General features: G+C 37.6%; 1 protein-coding gene across 1 annotated transcript in view; it reads left to right on the plus strand.

Moving 5' to 3' along the window:
- Positions 1-18451, plus strand: part of MSR1 (macrophage scavenger receptor 1) — a gene marked incomplete at its 3' end in the record, with an annotated part of 84106 nt that overhangs the window by 61003 nt on the left and 4652 nt on the right. Inside the window, 1 exon segment of the mRNA NM_001082248.1 lies at positions 10490-10678. Coding sequence (NP_001075717.1) covers positions 10490-10678 — 189 coding nt within the window.

Here is an 18451-nt window from a genome sequence, read left to right on the forward strand (position 1 = left end):
ACATTCTGCTTGATCCATGCCACAGTGGAGTACCTGGGCCCCAGCTATTTTGAGGAGCTATTAAAAGGAATGACAGTATGCCTTCTTTTTGAAAAATGGCCCTATTTCATAATGATAGTTTGTGTAATTCTGCATTTCCATTTCCTAGAAATGTGAAAAGGCTGGTAACCTCCCCTAACTGAATATGAATATTCAGTTTCTGTGTACAGCATTTTCACACAAAAAAAATTCCACGTGGCTTACAGCATTCTTCATTGGTCCCCTTTAAGGTGATTATCTGTGGGCAATCTCCTGTCAAAATCTTTGCAGCACAGGACGGGGAACGTTTCAGAATGAGTTCAGATTTATTTGTTTTTCTATAAGTTCATTTTTTTAAAAAAGGCTTTATTTATTTATTTATTTGAAAGGCAGGGTTACACAGAGAGAGAGGAGAGGCAGAGAGAGAGAGAGAGAGAGAGAGAGAGAGAGAGGCCTTCCATCTGCTGGTTCACTCCCCATTTGGCTGCAATGGCTGGAGCTGCACCAATTCAAAGCCAGGAACCAGGAGCTTGTTCCAGGTCTCCCACGTGAGTGCAGGGGCCCAAGGACTTGGGCCATCTGCTGCTGCTTTCCCAGGCCACAGCAGAGAGCTGGATGGGAAGTGGGGCCGCCAGAACTCAAACCAGCGCCCATAGGGGATGCTGGCACTGCAGGCAGCGGCTTTACCCACTAAGCCACAATGCCAGCCCCTAAGTTTGTTCTTAAATATGGCCTAAATCATACCATAAATGTAGGGATTTTTTTTGTTTTTACAGTTACAAGAAACATTTCAGCTTCATTTCTTACCAGTATGTCTTTTACATTATGGTGTTTCATGATTTAATACAAGTCACCAGGGTAATGCTGTTCAAGTAGGCAATAATTAACAAGATTAACAGCTAACAGAATGACCTAGGCAACCATTCTAATTCTTTGTCAGAAGATCACCATTGACCTTGGTGTACAAGCTTCATTTGAAAAGCTCACAGAAAAATGGAATTTAAAGATATGTTTGGGTGGTTAATATGCTACTTGGCATGCTTGCATTCCATATCAAAGTACCTGGGTTTGAGTCCTCCCTCTGCTTCCAATTCCAGCATCCTACTAATTTGTTCACTCTAAGGAAACAGGTGAAGGGAAATATTTCAGTCCCTGCCACCCAGGAGACGTGATATGAATTCTTGGCTCCTAGTTTAGTCCTGGCCTGGCCCTAGCTGTGTTGGTTCATCTGGGCAGTGAACCAGCAGATGGAATATCCCTCTCTGTCTCTCTCTATAACTGCCTTTCAAAGAAATAAAAGTAAAAAAAATAAATAAAAAGGTAAATTGATTGAAATTCATGTATAAATTTTCCCATAATACTCATTTTCCATGAACTCTGAGATTTCTTGCACAAATGGATTCCAAAAGTTTTTGGTACCAAAATAATTTTTGATTCCATTTTCCACAAACTTTGTAAAGTACTCTCATGTTTGTAAGAACTTTTTTATAGGAATGTAATAGAAAATTACTTACTAATAGGACGAAATGCTTTACATAATTCAGAACTGAAGTAGACGAGTTTTGTTTCAGGCATGGCAGGATCCAGGAGTTCAAACTAAACATGTGACTCAGCCTTGGTTTCTCTCCATTTCTTCCTTTATTTCTCTTTATATATGTTATAATCATTGTCATGTAGGCCCTCAGTATGCTGCATTATCTGAGAGAGGGTCATTTTTTCTCCTCCAAAAGAACTCTTTTTTGTTGTTGTTGTTCTAATTGGATCTTGGGGTTTCCTCTTGCTAACTACCATGTTTAGAGAAGGGTGTACACACTGCCCAAACAGATGAGATGAGCACAGAATGGTGGGTAAAACAAGAGTGTCTCATAATTCAAGGTACAGGGTGCTGAAAGCGTAAACCAGCCTTTCTGCATTTTTCTGAGACACTTAGAAATATTCTTGCCAGTTGCTTGTTGGGCAGCAGTGTATTAGTATCACATCAGTCCTCCTATAATGGAAAGATTTGCATCTCTCTAAGTGACCATACTATAGCATTGTTCTAGAAGTTGCTCTCGTGATCTGGAGAACAATGGAATAACCTCTGATGTTTTTATCATATAACGATGACTGGGCTTGACATACAGAAATTCTGATTTGGGTTTTTTGTTTGCTTGCTTGCTTTGGACTGATACATGTGATTTTTAAAATCTCTCCTTGCGATTCTGAAGCACAAAGTAGTTGCATATGCTTAACATATGGTACTTTGCTCCTGCCTTCACTCATTTCCATTCTTTAGACCAGAGATCTGAATTTTTAACAATGGTAATAATAATACCTCTAATATGTAAAGTCACCCTCTTTGTGCAAAGAACTAAGCAAAGCACCTTGCATACTGGACCTCCTTCATGCAACCCTTACAAAGAGTGGAGTCCTCTGCTGGCTTGCCCAAGAGGATGTAGAGCACTTAAGAAACCTATGCAAAATCATTCCATGTATGGAAGGCCCACAGTGCGAATCTTGGTTTATCTGATTTGAATTTCTATCACTTAAGGGCAACATGATAGGGCACCTTAACTTGACACTCTCCCCCACTTAAAACCCTACTCCTTCCAAACTTCTTTAAAATATAATCATGACTTAAATTAATCCTTACAACAGTCCCAATACAAAAGATTGCATAACAAGTAAAGGCATCAAAGTACAAAGTGGAAAGTGGCAAGAGGTCATCTCTCCGAAGTGATGAAGAAAGTGTGTAGTACAGCTGGGACTAGAAACCTGGACTGCCAGCTTGTAGCTGAGAAAAGTATCCTGATTCATGATGCTGATCATGCCCCATCTCTGATAAATAAGAACTGGGGTCCTCTCTTGAAATAACGAATTGAGTTCAGAACCCAACTGAGTCTACATGTTGAAATCAAACACCGCTTTTAAAATTTTTCATTAGAGAGAAACAACAAACATTCCCATCACATCGTTCTTTCCCTAAATTCCCATAATGGCCAGGTTTGGGCAGGCTCAAAGCAGGAAGCCAGGATCTCAGTCCAGGTGTTCCATTGAATTATTTGAGCCACCACTGATGCCTCTCAGGGTCTTCAATCACAGAAAGCCAGAGTCAGGAACTAGAACTAGAAATTGAAACCAGGTACTCTGATGTAGGGTGTAGATGTCTCAACCAGCATCTAACTGCTAGGCCAAATACTTGCATTTCAGAGAGTTTTTTTTTTTTTTTATTTAAACAGAGTCTCTCCCTTCTGTTTACCCAAACAAAATATGCCATTCCATGTTTTTCTTGTTTTTCTAAGAGAGTATCTATCTTGATTACTCTAACATGGTCAAGGTTTAAGCTAAGCAAAGAGAATGTTTCTTAGAAGAGGAAAAGAGCTTCTTGGCTGAATTTTTGAAACTTGAAGTTACCTGTTCTAACACATTTCTGGATTCCACTGCTGGATATGAATTTTGGTCTCTCTTGTCAGGTGCAGACGTAATGAAGACATTACACTCTATTTTCTTCTACCAATTCCAGTAAGTCAGTCTTACTTATGAGCATAAACAAAATACAATGCACAATGCCCAGGAGAATGTAGAGTTTCAATTACCTTCACTCCAATTCAAGCTACAAACACAGTTATTTTGGGAAATTATTTTCTCTTCATAAAAAGGCAGAATTCTGTACCAAGCTGTCAATTCTCCCAGTAACTGGACAGATTATTGGGGCAAATTTAAGACCTTTTCTCTGTGAAACTTATGTCTCAAATCCCTTCATTTCATGATTTCACAGGCTCCCAGAATAAGTTTCAGAAGGAAACATAAATAATAATTCTATTGCTATTGTTTATATAGTATTTCAGTTTAAAATACATTCTTTCACATATTGTCACATCTGAAACCTCACTTTGATCTAAGAAGTAGGTGCTATTTTTACTTTATAAATGGGCAAGTGTAGGCTTAAAGCGGTAAGTTCTCCTATTGGAGCCAACAGCTTAAAGGGAGAGGAGGACTTCTTCAGGTTCCTGGTGAAACTTCTGCTTTTAGAAACCAGAACTGTGAGCAACAAATGACTGTTTTAAGCCTCAGTGTGTGGTCATCTGACACAGCCTGGGACACTAACACATGGAGGTTTCTGTGGCTGCTACCCCTTGAGGAATCCAAAAGAATTTTCCTGAAGGCTTAGGCATAATAGGAAAATAGAAATAACAGAGTCTACAAGTTGAAGTTGAATCTCAGAGTCTACTCTCTTGAAATTTCTGCAGCAAATTTCAAGAAGCCAGATTTTCCTCACTGAGCCTTCTCTCATCAAACTTCAGCCATCACAATTATACACACTCCTCTCTACTGAAATCCTTTCTGTTCTCTTCTGGCCCAAGATCTCAAAAATCCTCCCCAACCTCTCAAGTAAGACTCAAAATCTATTATTTTTCCAGAGAATTTAATTTTTATGAATTTGTTTATTTGAAAGGTAAACTTAAGTTTACTCTTAAAATTACTGGTTTGGTCTTAAATTGCCCAGAATATCTGGTGATAGGTCAGCCAAAGCCAGGAAAATGGAATTCAGTCAAGGTCTCACATGTGTGTGTTGGGTACCCAAGTACTTGACTCTCTGCCTGTTTTCTCCCAGGGTCTACATCCTGCATTCTGCAGGAAACAGGAATTAAGAGTAGAGCCAGGCCTCCCACTCAGGGATTTCTACATAGGATGTAGGCATCCCAAGCAGCAATCCATTGCTAAGCCAAACATCCACTCCGAAGTTAGATCTTAATTCAGTTCTTTCTTTCCACTCAGAGGTGGTGGCGGGCACAAAAGTCACCACAGTTCACATCTTCTATGATGTTTCATTTCAAATTAGAAATTTGTTTGTCTAATAGTATCATTTTTCTAACTTTAAAGGAATGACTGCTTTTGAAGCATTTTCGCAGTTTATTTAGGTCTCAAAGTATGACTCCATCAATGTTGCATCAATATGCAATGCTAACATCAATATGTTATTTCCTTCTTTAGATCAGTTATATCTCAAACACACAGCCATGCCTTGTTTAACAATGGGGATATATTCAGAGAAATGTGACGTTGTGCAGTTCCATCACTGTGTAGGCATCACAGAGTACACTTGCATAAATCTACATGGCAGTATGACCTGTTGCTCCTTGGTTTCAAACCTGAGTAACATGTTCCCGTGCCGAGTATTATAAGCAACTGTAACACAGCAGGAAGTGATTGTGCATCCAACCATACCCAAACACAGAAAAGGCATAGTAATAAGAATAGGTAATGGGATTTTTTTCTTTTCCGTCCTAATATTTTGAGACCACTGTGTTCATTGATTGAAATATTATGTGGCACATGACAGAAGGAAAGAAGAGAGGATGCTTATAGTCAATAGCCAATACATAGGTATATACATACTACCTGGATTTCCATGATGGTATCATTTATCATATTGGCTACAGTTATTTGTTTTTCAAGAAATTTAATGTTCGGAATACAATCAAAGCCCCAGGGATGCCTCTTCTTGCTTCCCAATATAAACCTTTATCTTGGTGTCTATTTGGTTCTTCCCATTGACATTTTTATGCATTTACTTAATATATGTGTGTACACATAAACACAGCTGATACTGTTTCATATGTTTAGATCAGTGATATTATATTCTAGCTGTCATTCTGAAATGTTTTCTCACTTCAATTTCATGAGTGAATTTCAGCTTTGTGTCGTAGACCCTTTGCAACAGTAAAGATATTAGTATCTAGCCTACTATTTATTTTAATGTAATTAACCAGTTTTAAAAATATTACAGTTACAGAAAATAGGAGAAAGATCACATATTCAATTTTTTTATATCATAATAAATTATAGTTACTATTTCTGGAAACTTCCTTCCAGTGTTATAATATAGCAAAAAATTTTTGCGTAATTATAATGTAAGCTTTTAATCTCAGTATATTAATTCAATGTTATTTTTTCACCACCACCCCCATTTTCTGCATAGTCATTTTAACATTATGTTTAATGCTTCTGGAACTATCTACCAATTATATATATACTATAATTAATTTACCTATTCTTCTATCTTTATCCTATTTCTGCTTTACCTCTACCCTTTACAATAAAACTTTTTAACTTTTATTTAACAAATATAAATTTCCAAAGTACAGCTTTTGGATTATAGTGGCTTTCCCCTCCCCCATAACTTCCCTCCCACCCGCAACCCTCCCATCTCCCGCTCCCTCTCCCATCCCATTTACATCAAGATTCATTTTCAATTATCTTTATATACAGAAGATCAATTTAGTATATGTTAAGTAAAGATTTCAACGGTTACAATAAAACTATAATAAACTCCTGAAATTGTTGCTGTTTACCATATTTGGATTTATTTCCTCAGATTACAAAATAATTTATTCATTTTTAAAATTATCAACTCTTATTTTTCTTGTGGTGTCTTTTGGTCATAAATACAAATGAATTGTTTGTGTAGAATTATTTTATATACATATTCTATTTTATATTCAGACTTTAAAAAACCTAAAGCCACCAGTTCTAGACATTCCTCAGGAACTACAAAGCAAGAGGTTGTCTACTGACACTTAAGCTATAGAAGGAGCATATAAGAAACTGGGGCAAAGTTATGTTAAATTATCCAACTCGATTGAAGGTATTAACATACATAATGAAAAATGTATTAACAAAAAACAGTTCTATAGCAAAAACTCACATGTCTCATAGTAAATTAATAAATTAATTGAACAAATATTTCGTTGGTTATAATCCACATTATCAGGTGGATTGCCAATTGGGAAATATGGCCTTGTCAAACAGATTCAAATACTACAGTTTTTGAAGAAATGTAAATTGAGTTGGCACTTAGTCCCAACTGTTCTCTGTAATATGTGTCTGCCCCTGAGCTGGCAAAACCCGCTTCTGGTCTGGGGAAAGCTGTTCAGAGTTACCCAGCAAGCCCTCTCACCTTGGAACATCATATAATGATGAGTTAGCTAAATTCAAAGAAAATTCCAGTCTGTATTTTTCCTAAGAAAATGCTGTGATTGATGCTGATGACAAAATGAGCTTTTCTCCATCATCAAAACAGAACAGTTGCGTGATACATGATACCCAGTCTGGAATAAATTTTTTACCTGCCTCTTTCTTCCATGTGAGTTCAGAGACAACTGAGGGTCAGTACCATGTGGCCATCTGTCAGTATTTACTTATAATCATTAGATATTTCAGGTGACAGATATGCATGGACCAGTCCATACATATTTGGCCCTAAAGAGTGAATAGAGACTTACCCTTGCTCAGAATCCCACTTGCATGGGAAATTTGAAAGAAATCTGTGACCATTTTCTTTGCAATAACTGACCGTAGGATTCTATACATCTGCAGCTGTTTAAATAAATAATGCAAACTTTTAGGTTAGTAGTTCTCAAAGTGTGGTCTCTGGGACAACAGCATATGCATAACCTGGAAACCTGTTCAAGTACAGTTATTGGTACCATTTCAGACTGGTGGATCAGATGCAAGTCCAGTAACATGTGATTCTGCTTCATACCAAAGTAAGAGAACCAGGAGATATAGGGCTTATTAATGACCTTTTGGGAGAGGTAGGGGGAAAAGAATGAACAGTAAGGATGCTTACTCACACTTGTTTGGGCAACAAGAAAATCAACCTCATTTAATCAATGTTTGAATATGCCTGATTTTTTTCTTTTGTATGCATAATAAATGTGTTAGGCTTGGATATGTTTGACTTGCATAAAAATTTGAGCATGACACTGAATAATACAATATGTTAAATTGTTATAATATTTTACATGTTAAATGTTACAGCATTTTAAAACTTTATACAGTCCATTCTTGTGTTTTCTTAGACAACTGCAATAAATGATTAGGTCATCCAGGTGATTTACTCAGCAGTTGAACATTTTAATATGTAATAGCAAAAATTGATCTTCTGTATATAAAGATAATTGAAAATTAATTGTGATGTGAAGGGGAGGGGGAGAGGGAGTGGGAAGGGGAGCGTTGTGGATGGGAGGGAAGACACGGGGTGGGGGGGGGGCTATTGTGGTCCATAAGCTGTACTTTGGAAATTTATGCTCATTAAATAAAAAAAAAAATATGTAATAGCAAATCATTTTCTCTTTAAAAAATGTTTTTGACTGAGTCTGGACTCATGGTGTAGCCAATATCCCCTGCCATCAGAAGATGGCCAAAGTGTTTGGGCCCCTGCCACCCATGTGGGAGACCCTGATTAAATTCCTGGCTCCTGGCTTCAGCCTGGCCCAGTCCTGGCTGTGGCAGCCGGCAGGGGAGTGGACCAGCATATGGAAGAGCTATCTCTTTCTTTGTCACCCTTCTCTCTGCATAACTCTGACTTTCAAATAAATAAACTCCTGACTTTGGCCTAGCTCAACCATGGATGCTGTGGGCCTTGGGGAGTGAATCAGAGGATGGACAATATCTGTCTATCTGTCTTTGCCTGTCTCTGTGTGCCTCTTTTTTTCAAATAAGCCAAAAAAAGTTTTATAAGAAGGAAATAGTTTCTTAAACAAATGCTTGTTAGAATAGTATAGTCTGGGCCGGCGCCGCGGCTCACTAGGCTAATCCTCTGCCTTGCGGTGCAGGCACACCGGGTTCTAGTCCCAGTCAGGGCGCCAGATTCTGTCCCGGTTGCCCCTCTTCCAGGCCAGCTCTCTGCTGTGGCAAGGGAGTGCAGTGGAGGATGGCCCAAGTACTTGGGCCCTGCACGCCATGGGAGACCAGGACAAGTACCTGGCTCCTGTCATCGGATCAGTGTGGTGCGCCGGCGGCAGCGCGCCGGCCATGGCGGCCATTAGAGGGTGAACCAATGGCAAAAGGAAGACCTTTCTCTCTGTCTTTCACTGTCCACTCTGCCTGTTAAAAAAATAAAAATAAAATAAAAAAAAGAATAGTCTGTTTAAGAACTTTGACACTCAAGTGATTATTTTCATAGTATTAATTGTCCACTTTTATTTATCTATTCCTACATTTAAAATATATATGTTGATGGGACCATTGTTTTGGCGTGGTGGGTTAAGCCACTGCCGGTAGCATCAGCATATCATATGGGTCCCATTTCAAGTCCCAGCTGCTCCATTTCTGATCCAGTCCCCTACTAATGTGCCTGGGAAAGCAGCAGAAGATGGCCCAAGTCTTTGGGCCCCTGTACTCACATGGGAGATCTGGAAGAAACTCCTTACTCCTGGCTTCGGATTGGCCCAGCCCCAGCCATTATAGCTATTTGGGGAGTGAACCAGTGGATCAGAGATCTCTGTCCTGCTCTCTCTTGTTCTCTCTGTAACTCTATCTTTCCATAAATAAAATAAATCTTAAATAAAATATATATGTTGATTTCAAAAATAAGAAAAGACCATTTCATATTTATGCTGTATTTATGTAAATGTTTGTCACGTGACTAGAATTATGTAAGCAAGTTTGCTTACTTAGACATTACACAGCAAAATTACTTTTGAATTTATAAACATAGTTTATTTCTTTGAAAGCTTACTGCTTTACTAATTTCTCAAAATAAACAAAAATATTCTTATTTTTCGTCTCATTATTTTTCCAAAAAGACAAACTTTCAAGACATAATCCAGGGGCCGGCGCTGCGGCTCACTGGGCTAATCCTCCGCCTAGCGGTGCCGGCACACCGGGTTCTAGTCCCGGTTGGGGCGCCGGATTCTGTCCCGGTTGCCCCTCTTCCAGGCCAGCTCTCTGCTGTGGCCAGGGAGTGCAGTGGAGGATGGTCCAGGTGCTTGGGCTCTGCACCCCATGGGAAACCAGGAAAAACACCTGGCTCCTAGCTCCTGCCATCGGATCAGCGCGGTGCGCTGGCCGCGGCGGCCATTAGAGGGTGAACCAATAGCAAAAGGAAGACCTTTCTCTCTGTCTCTCTCTCTCACTGTCCACTCTGCCTGTCAAAAAAAAAAGACATAATCCAGGGACCTCATAACAAGGAATCTCATTGCTGTTCCTGAATGAATGTTGTCACTGTAGTCACCGCGTTTCTCTTGGTAAAAGCTGTGACGGTTGCCGACCCATTTTGCTATTTATGTTAATATAAAGTATCTGCCTGGTGCCCTTCAATATTATTGAAAATCACTGCTTATGTGTCAGTGGATCAAGGAAACAATGAGTCATTTTGCTATAAGTGATTCTAATACTATTAAAAATCTACATAACACTGATAAACAAGTGACTGTTGATTTTTTTTAAACTATTGCAACATAATCTTTGAAGTTCTAATTAACGCATATGTAACAGGTAACTCTTAGAACGGATTTTACTCTTCACTTTTTACAAGTGCAATGGTTGCAGTTAAATTCTATACCAAAAGGTGGCGCCAGAAAGTTTAATATTTATTCTAATAGTGAAATTTACTGGGAAAATGTGCTAAAAGTCTTTTTGAAAAAAACCAAAGCATTATCAAATGATACGTACATAATTGACTCTAATTTGTTTTTGTTTCAAGCTCCTTCTGCGACTGTCCGACTGGTTGGTGGCCGTGGCCCTCATGAGGGTAGAGTGGAGATATTGCACAATGGACAGTGGGGCACAGTTTGTGATGATCACTGGGAACTGCGTGCCGGGCAGGTTGTCTGCAGGAGCTTGGGATACCGAGGTGTTAAGAGTGTGCACAAGAAAGCTTATTTTGGACAAGGTAATTTGAAGAAAATTTTTAAAAAATGAAATGCAGGCATTCTCTAATGACAAAGGAATAGGAACATATGGGATAAAAGGAAAGAATTCTTTATAGTATTTTGTAAAATTTGTCTTTTGATTTTTTAGTTTGTTAAAATTTTAACATATGTTAAAAATTATACATATTTATAGGGTATTATGTGATGTTCATTACATGTACACATAAGTGATGTCCAGTCGGGGTAAATATATTTATCTTTTCAAGTATTTAACATTTATTTATATTGGAAATATCCCAATGTCGTATATTATAGCTTTTTAACATATCTAGCTGCATCCTACTATTCAATAGAACACTAGAACTTTTTACTCAATTCCAGCTATAACCCAGCACTGGTCAAACAGCCTTCACCAATCCCTCCTACCCACTTCCCTCCCCAGCCTCTGGTAGCTACAATTCTATTTTTAAGTTTTATGAGGTCAATTTCATTAAGACTCCACATATGAATGAGATCAAATGATATTTGGCTTTCTGGGCGTGGCTTATTTCAGTTAATATAATGATCTCTAGTTCAGTCCCTGTTGTTGTACCTAACAAGATATTTATCCTTTTCTATGACTGAGTAATACCCTCTTAAGTATATTTGCCACATCGTCTTTATCCATTCATCAGTGGATGGACATTTAGGCTGTTTCCATTTCCTGGCTAGTCTGAACAGTGCTGTAGTAACCCTGCGAGCACAGATGTCTCTTCTATAGATGGATTTCATTTCTGTTGTATGTATACTCAAGTGAGAGTTCGGCCAGTCTGAAGCCAGAAGCCTGGATTTGCTATACTATGTAGACTGGAAGGACCAGAAAGATTTCTTAAACACCCAAAAGATATTCTTATGTGGTAATATGTACAATTTATTGAATACCAACTCTGGGCTAGGCATCATGCTAAACTTAACCTGAGTAGTATTGACAATTTGTCACAATTGTGTACTTTAACTATATGAATTCCCATATCATATTTAAGAGATAGATTGAAGCATGAATCTCATAAAGAAACAAGAAAAATCATTTAATTTTTCAGAGGCAAGAAAATCATTTGTTTTCATAAAGACAATAGACATAAGGCAATATAGAGTGGTAATATGAAGTTTCTGTACCTAGGTTAAGCCCCTGGCCACCAGTCTTTAATGTTTGCTTTAAAAGGTTGAATACAAGAAACAAAATGCATAGGAAATAAAATTTGCCACAATCAGATAGATCTTTGGAGTCTCCAAATTTTCCATTCTACCATACCTTTAGAACTTTGTTCTAGGTTAAAATAATAAGAGCCTAAAATCTTTCTTATGCCCAGAAAATTTAACCCCGTGTGAAATGTTCTCAAAGTTGATTGGCTAGATTTTTTTTTTTTCCAGAAAAGCCAATGATGGAGTCAATCATTTAGCCAGACTGAGCTGCTCATCTGCATTTCCACAAGGTTGTATGCAGAGAGGATCCATTTTTATAATGAATTGTTGTTTGTTTTTAACACAGAATTGTATAAAACTATTTCAAGTAACTGTTAGCATCTATGAGTTGAACAACTGCAGTTCCAACAGAGGATGTGTAATTCTCATTCATGGTGTGTTACCAGGGAAATGACTAAGAACTCTTCAATTTTAGAAATAATAGCACGGAGGTGACTTGGATTTTCAACCTGTGTCTTTGCAGACACGGTAAAATACAGAAGTTTCCAGTCTTCCAATAATTTAATCAATGTGAACTACATCAGTCAAAAAAATCCTAAAATACCTTAAATCAAAGTGAGCTCTTTTGTAGCTGTATTTATCTTTGTCTCTCTGAGTAACAAGCTTACAGGATAGTTTATTAACCTCTTGTGTCTGGAGGTAGACCTCTCATCTATTACAAAGAAAAGACCAAATTTGGATCCACACCAGTAATAAATTTACTTTAATTTAGGTAAACTAACAACCTTTGGCAAAGTACTGCCTGTGATGGGAAAGTGAAGCATATGTTGCATTTCTTCTCTGAACATGAAGCCCTGCCATGAACTTCAAATATGTTTTCCACTTAAACACCCAACATAGTTGGGAAGCACACAGTTGGAGACCATTGTCTTAGGGCTCTATGAACCTTAAGGCCTAGTCTCCCAAGTAGAATATTCTGTTCCTCAAAGCTTTTATTCATTCTTGCTTTCATCTCTGGAGATTTCTAGAGAAAGCCTTGTTAGGAAAACATTTTTTTTAAACAAACAATGTGCTATGTGGTGTTTTCTGGACATAGCTGACTCCTTGTCTAATATGAATGTCTCTTTTAAATGAGGCTGTGCATTTTCATGAGGTGGTTGGTTATGCCATGCATTACCCCATAGCTTTATTATTATAAAATGATAAAATGTGTAAGGAGTTTGGTTTTTCCTTTCACATTGTCAAGCATTCAGTGACGCAGATTGGAAAGATGAGGTGTCTCATGACAAAGATGTGAGTTGCAACCGTAGCTCTGGTCCTTGCGTCTCAGAGTTTCAGTTTCCTTTCTGATAAATGAGAGTAATACCAAGCAGATTTGTTTTGAATCGGGAGTGAGCCAGCATACGGAAAGTGCCCACTACAAAGTGTGACTCATTGTGCTGCTGGAAACAAGGAAGTCACTGCCAGCAGCAATGCACACTGTGTAATTACAAGTTTATTTGCCATTCTCTTTGAAAAAGAGAGAAGTCAGATCAGTGTTATTTTGTACTCATCTAGTGACATTGGTGATGTTCCAAGGGTCAGAAAATTAAGTGTGATTTTCCCACTGTACAAAGCTCTGCTCAGAGCAGCACACGCTGTAGGAACTCTCATAATAATCTCCCGGCTCCACTCAATACTGACCCAGTGCTTGTTTCAGATCTCTGGCTAGAGAAGACTGATGAAGACGGTTTAAAAAAAATCAAGCAGGATGAGCTGGGGAAAGAAATGATAGAACCAAAATTACTTATGCTGAAGAAAAAAAAAAACATTTTAAAATAAATTGCATGATCTGCTTCACTGGACACTGTTTTGAGAGACAGGCTTACATTTTAAGCTGATTTGGGATTAGAAATGGTGAGCCATCGTTTTATATAAAGCTGTTTAAATGTCTCCTTATTTTTCACTTCTCCTCCTTAAATTTATAGGTACACTCAGGAGGGGAAGTAAAGCAATTATGAATGGAACTTCTGTCAAAACTATGAGTAGATTGGGGATGCGTAAGCCTGTGAAACAGACATGCATTAGAGTTTTGATTATTATTCTCTAGGAAAATAAAGAGTCAGATTAATATTATTTTGTATGTAATTAGCAAAATTGAGTCAAAAAGAAAAAAAAACAAATTTATATCTTTGTGTAATTCCCTCATTACAGAAAAATATAAATTTCTAGACACAGTCCTCCCTCTCCTTTTTTCTCTTGTTTTAAAATAGCAAACGTGGCTTAACAAAGATAATCCTTGTTAGCTTTAAGAACAATTAGCTTTACAGCTGCAAGCAAAATGATTTATAGGAAAAAGCTTAAAACATGCACTTTTAAATAGGTTCTTTCATGTGGTTGCACCTTTTGCATAAAGTGGAATGCTCTTTTTCCAGACTAGACGAAACCAGATAAATTAAGGTAGAAGGAAAAGTTATCTGTTGTTTGTATTTGGGTGGGGCAGGAAAGGCTGAATGAATCACTTCGCTCTCTCTATCCAGCCCTTCCAGCCTCTTCTTCTAGTGTGCTCTCTGTAGCAACCATGGTGGTACTTACGGAGTTTGCTCCAGAAATATCTGAGCCTAAAGTGGCCATTTCTTCACCTCCTAAGATTATAATGCTGAAGCTCCAAATGTAAAGACAGAAACAAAAGAACATTCTAAGCATGGATGCCACCGTGTAATCATTCTTAGTTTACTTTTCTTTGTTTTTACTACCACTTTCACATTCCATCATCAGTTTTCTAAGTGGAATTTCTGGAAAACTGCAAGAATAAACAGAAGTAATGAAAAAGTATGTAACTCTGTACCTATGAGCTGTCCTTTAGTGAACAAGAGTAAAAAAGAATCCCAAACATGAATAAAATAAAGCAACAGGTTAGAACTTAAATTCTTACATATTGCTCCCTGCACAATGAAAGTTTTGAAATGTAATTACTTGCATATTGGATATTATGGATGTTAAGTCTAGAACCTGGAGAGTTCATAGCATGTATTTTGTTATTCATGGTAGCAAAGGTAATACTAAGTAGGGAAAAGCATTACTTGTCAAGTGCTGTCTATATGATCTCAGTTAATGATCACAATAGATACTATTACAACCCAGTTATTCATGGAGAAAGTAAGTGTGGATAGCAAGGGTCACAAAATTTGCCAAGTCTACATAAGTATTATGGCAGTGATGTTGGTGATAGTAAGGTGTGTGTGTGAGTGCATGCCTTAGACTGCTCTCATAAAACATTTTCCACTTGATAGAATGTCCTGATAAGTTCTTTATCCTCAAGAATTTCTTTTATGAAGAGCTTGTCTCTCCAGAATCATAGAATCAGACTATGTCAAAGGTTGATGAGATTTGAGACCCATTTTAGCCTCATTCTTATTGTGCATATGTTAAGATTGAGAGAGAGAGGGAGAGAGATAGAGAGAGAGAGAGAAGGTGGCTTATCTAGAAATACAAAGCTATACCCACACAACAGTCCATCCTTCTATGACTGGATTCCTAAGGTATCTTCAGCTTTGAATGCAAAGTGTTTCTTAACAGAGAAGATGTTCACAAAGTGCCTTCCAACTAAAAGTCTTAGAGGTAATACAAATTCATGTCACCCAGGATGACTCGATATAATCAGAATATATTCAGACACTTTTAACCACTAGTAATTTCTGTTTTCTCACTTACCTATTCAGAAACTAATCTCAAATCTCATTTTATTATATATCTGGCTCATGTATGAAATCTGATTACCACATTTTCCATAAAAGTGTTGGTAATACAAAGATGAGATTAAAGAGATTCAAATCACCCAAAAGAAATATCAATATCTGTCTTTTTAAAAAAGAAGTTAAGAGGAAATGATATTATCTGTGATGTATACTCTCAATATTGCAAACCATCCTCATAAAACTCAGAAGCCACAGACAACATCTGCATTGCTGTTAGAAACTCAAAATCAATTTGTCCTCCCTTCAGCCTCCCAGTTGTAAAAGAAATCATACATGCCCAGATGCATAGATAGAAGGGTGAGAGAGAGAGAATTAAAAAATTCTAAAATATCCACATCAATTTTGCATAAGTTTCCACTGAGTAGAAAGAATTGTTCAGAGCCCCCCCCCAAAAAAAAATACAACAACAAACATACAAAAGAAAACCAGTGGTGAAAGCAACAATAAAATCTTTGAGTGATATTATTACCTAGAGAAATAAAAAAAAATTTGCATTTTATGTTTAGGGTTTACATGAAGATAACATTTTATGAATTTTATGCTACCTTTGCATTAATTTTTTAATGCAGAAAACATTCAGAATGAAATGGGAAACATGTATTAAATAAATTTTTCCCTTAGGCTCAATAGTCCTGAATATATTAACATGAAAATAAAATAGCAAATCTTTAGAAATTTTTTCTATAAATCTATGGGCATATAGGTAGCCAATGAATGTATTAAGTGTTGAGTGTCATCATGCCTTGTTCATGGCTCTTTCTTCCATTATTTTGAGAAAGTCACATGGCCTTTCAAAATCTCAGTTTATTTATCTAGAAAATGAGATAATTGCTGTTATTACAAGACTATTATAAGAAGTAAATTTAGAATCCTATGTGAAAAGACCTAGCATATTGTCTCATGCTTGTACATTATCATTCAAACATATTTACTGTGTCTGATTCTTTCCCCCATAGCAAAACACAGAATCACTTAGGGGTATGATATATAATATATATATACGTACATATATACTTATATATATATGTGGGGAGTGTATGGTATATACTATATGTGTATTATATATATATAATAAATGTATGATATATATCATATTTATATCATCTGTGTGTTCTCAGCAGAAAAAGTAACTTGAATGGGAACCGGAGGTTTTACATTCAAGTGTAGGCTCTGCTACTGCATGTGTGACCTAAGTTGCGTCATCCACCTAGAACATGAGCCTTAGGTAGAGGTCAGCCCAGGAGACTGTGGATTTGGGTTTTGCTCTCCCACCTAGGCTCTCAAACAGATTTATTGAATGAATGAATCTAATAATCCAGGGGACTACAATAAATCATTGATTGAAGGCACTGATTCTGGGCAGACACAGGGTGAGGATGCTGTGTGACCTTGGGCAAATTTCCTTATTCTAATTTTCAATTTTCCCATCTGTAAAATGGCATGATAATGGTACTTAATTGCTCAAGGTTATTGGAAGAGTCAATGAGATTATAGACCAAAAGCACATTAAATGTTTTCTTCCACAGGGAACATTATTGAAAGGATACAATTAGATTTCCATTATTCTTACCACAGTCAGGGAATTCATGAATTCCTTTACAGTAGTTTCTAGAAGTATGTGTGCACATGTCAGCACAGTAATTAACTGAACACTTTCATTCATGTGCTCTTCCAGTTGGGAGCCACTGGGATGATTCTTGCTCCCAATTCTCTTTCTCTGCTTTATTAAAACTCTGCCCTGCTGAGATCTTAATCCAGTGACAAGATCTACAGTATACAAAGTAAAGCGCCACAGTCCTCAGGGTGCGGAGCTGCACCACAGCTCTGCATTCAAAAATGTGACAGAGCCGTGGTTTGCATTAAAAGGTTCACTTCTCTTTATACAATTTGTGAATCTCCATGAGTGTGATCAATATAATTTCTTAATAGCCCACTATGTTGGCTCCCTTTTGTGTCAGCAAGGGAGTAGTCATGTATCTACGCAATTGTTATTATCTGTCTGCATTATTAAGCTCCATTTGAACTTTCAGAAACTTTTTGTAGACTTCATAAAATTCAGAGGAAACACAACCAACATGCTCACGCTTGCAAACTCTCACAAACGCAGAAGGAAACATTCCATACTTTAAGAGAGCAACAAGGGAACCAAAAAGTGTTCTAGCAAAGCTTCTGTGTTGAGATCATATGCCCTTATTCTTAGCTCATCTGCCTTAAAATTTCCAGTTGAGAAGGCTCATTACTGTTAACCATTTTGAAAACAATTTGAGCTCTTCAGATTACTGTTACTACTCTTATCATTATTAGTTATTTGAGATGCAGATAGTAGAGTTTTGACCACAGTGGTCTCTGAGCTTAAATGTAATCCCAGTCTCCCATGTGAGTGGCAGGAGCCAAATGACTTGAACCATCATTGCTGCTTCCCGGAGTCTGCATTGACAGGAAGCTCAGATCAGCTCAGATTAGTTGAGCTGCACATTCAACACAGGCCATCTTCTACTGCTGTCCCAGGCCACAGCAGAGAGCTGGATTGGAAGTGGAGCAGCTGGGACTTGAACCAATACCCATATGGGATGCGGGCACTACAGACTGGAGCTTTAACCCACTGCACCACAGTGCCGGCCCTCCAACTTCCATACTTCTGCCAGACATACAGTTCATATACATACAATAGATATTTGCTTATGTCATTTATTTACGTGACCCACACCATAAAATACAGGACGTGTTTTTACGTGGTCCCAGTTTATTTGTTTTATGTTTATTTATTTTCATCTATGTGAAAGGCAGAGTAAGAGAGAGAGCCACAAAGATTGTGAAAGAGAGAGATTTTTTATCTGCTGGTTCACTTCCCAAATGTCAGCAACAGCCAGGGCT

This window comes from Oryctolagus cuniculus, chromosome 2 (assembly GCF_051225735.1).
Source record: "Oryctolagus cuniculus isolate XC-2025 breed Fujian yellow rabbit chromosome 2, ASM5122573v1, whole genome shotgun sequence".
NCBI lineage: Eukaryota > Metazoa > Chordata > Mammalia > Lagomorpha > Leporidae > Oryctolagus > Oryctolagus cuniculus.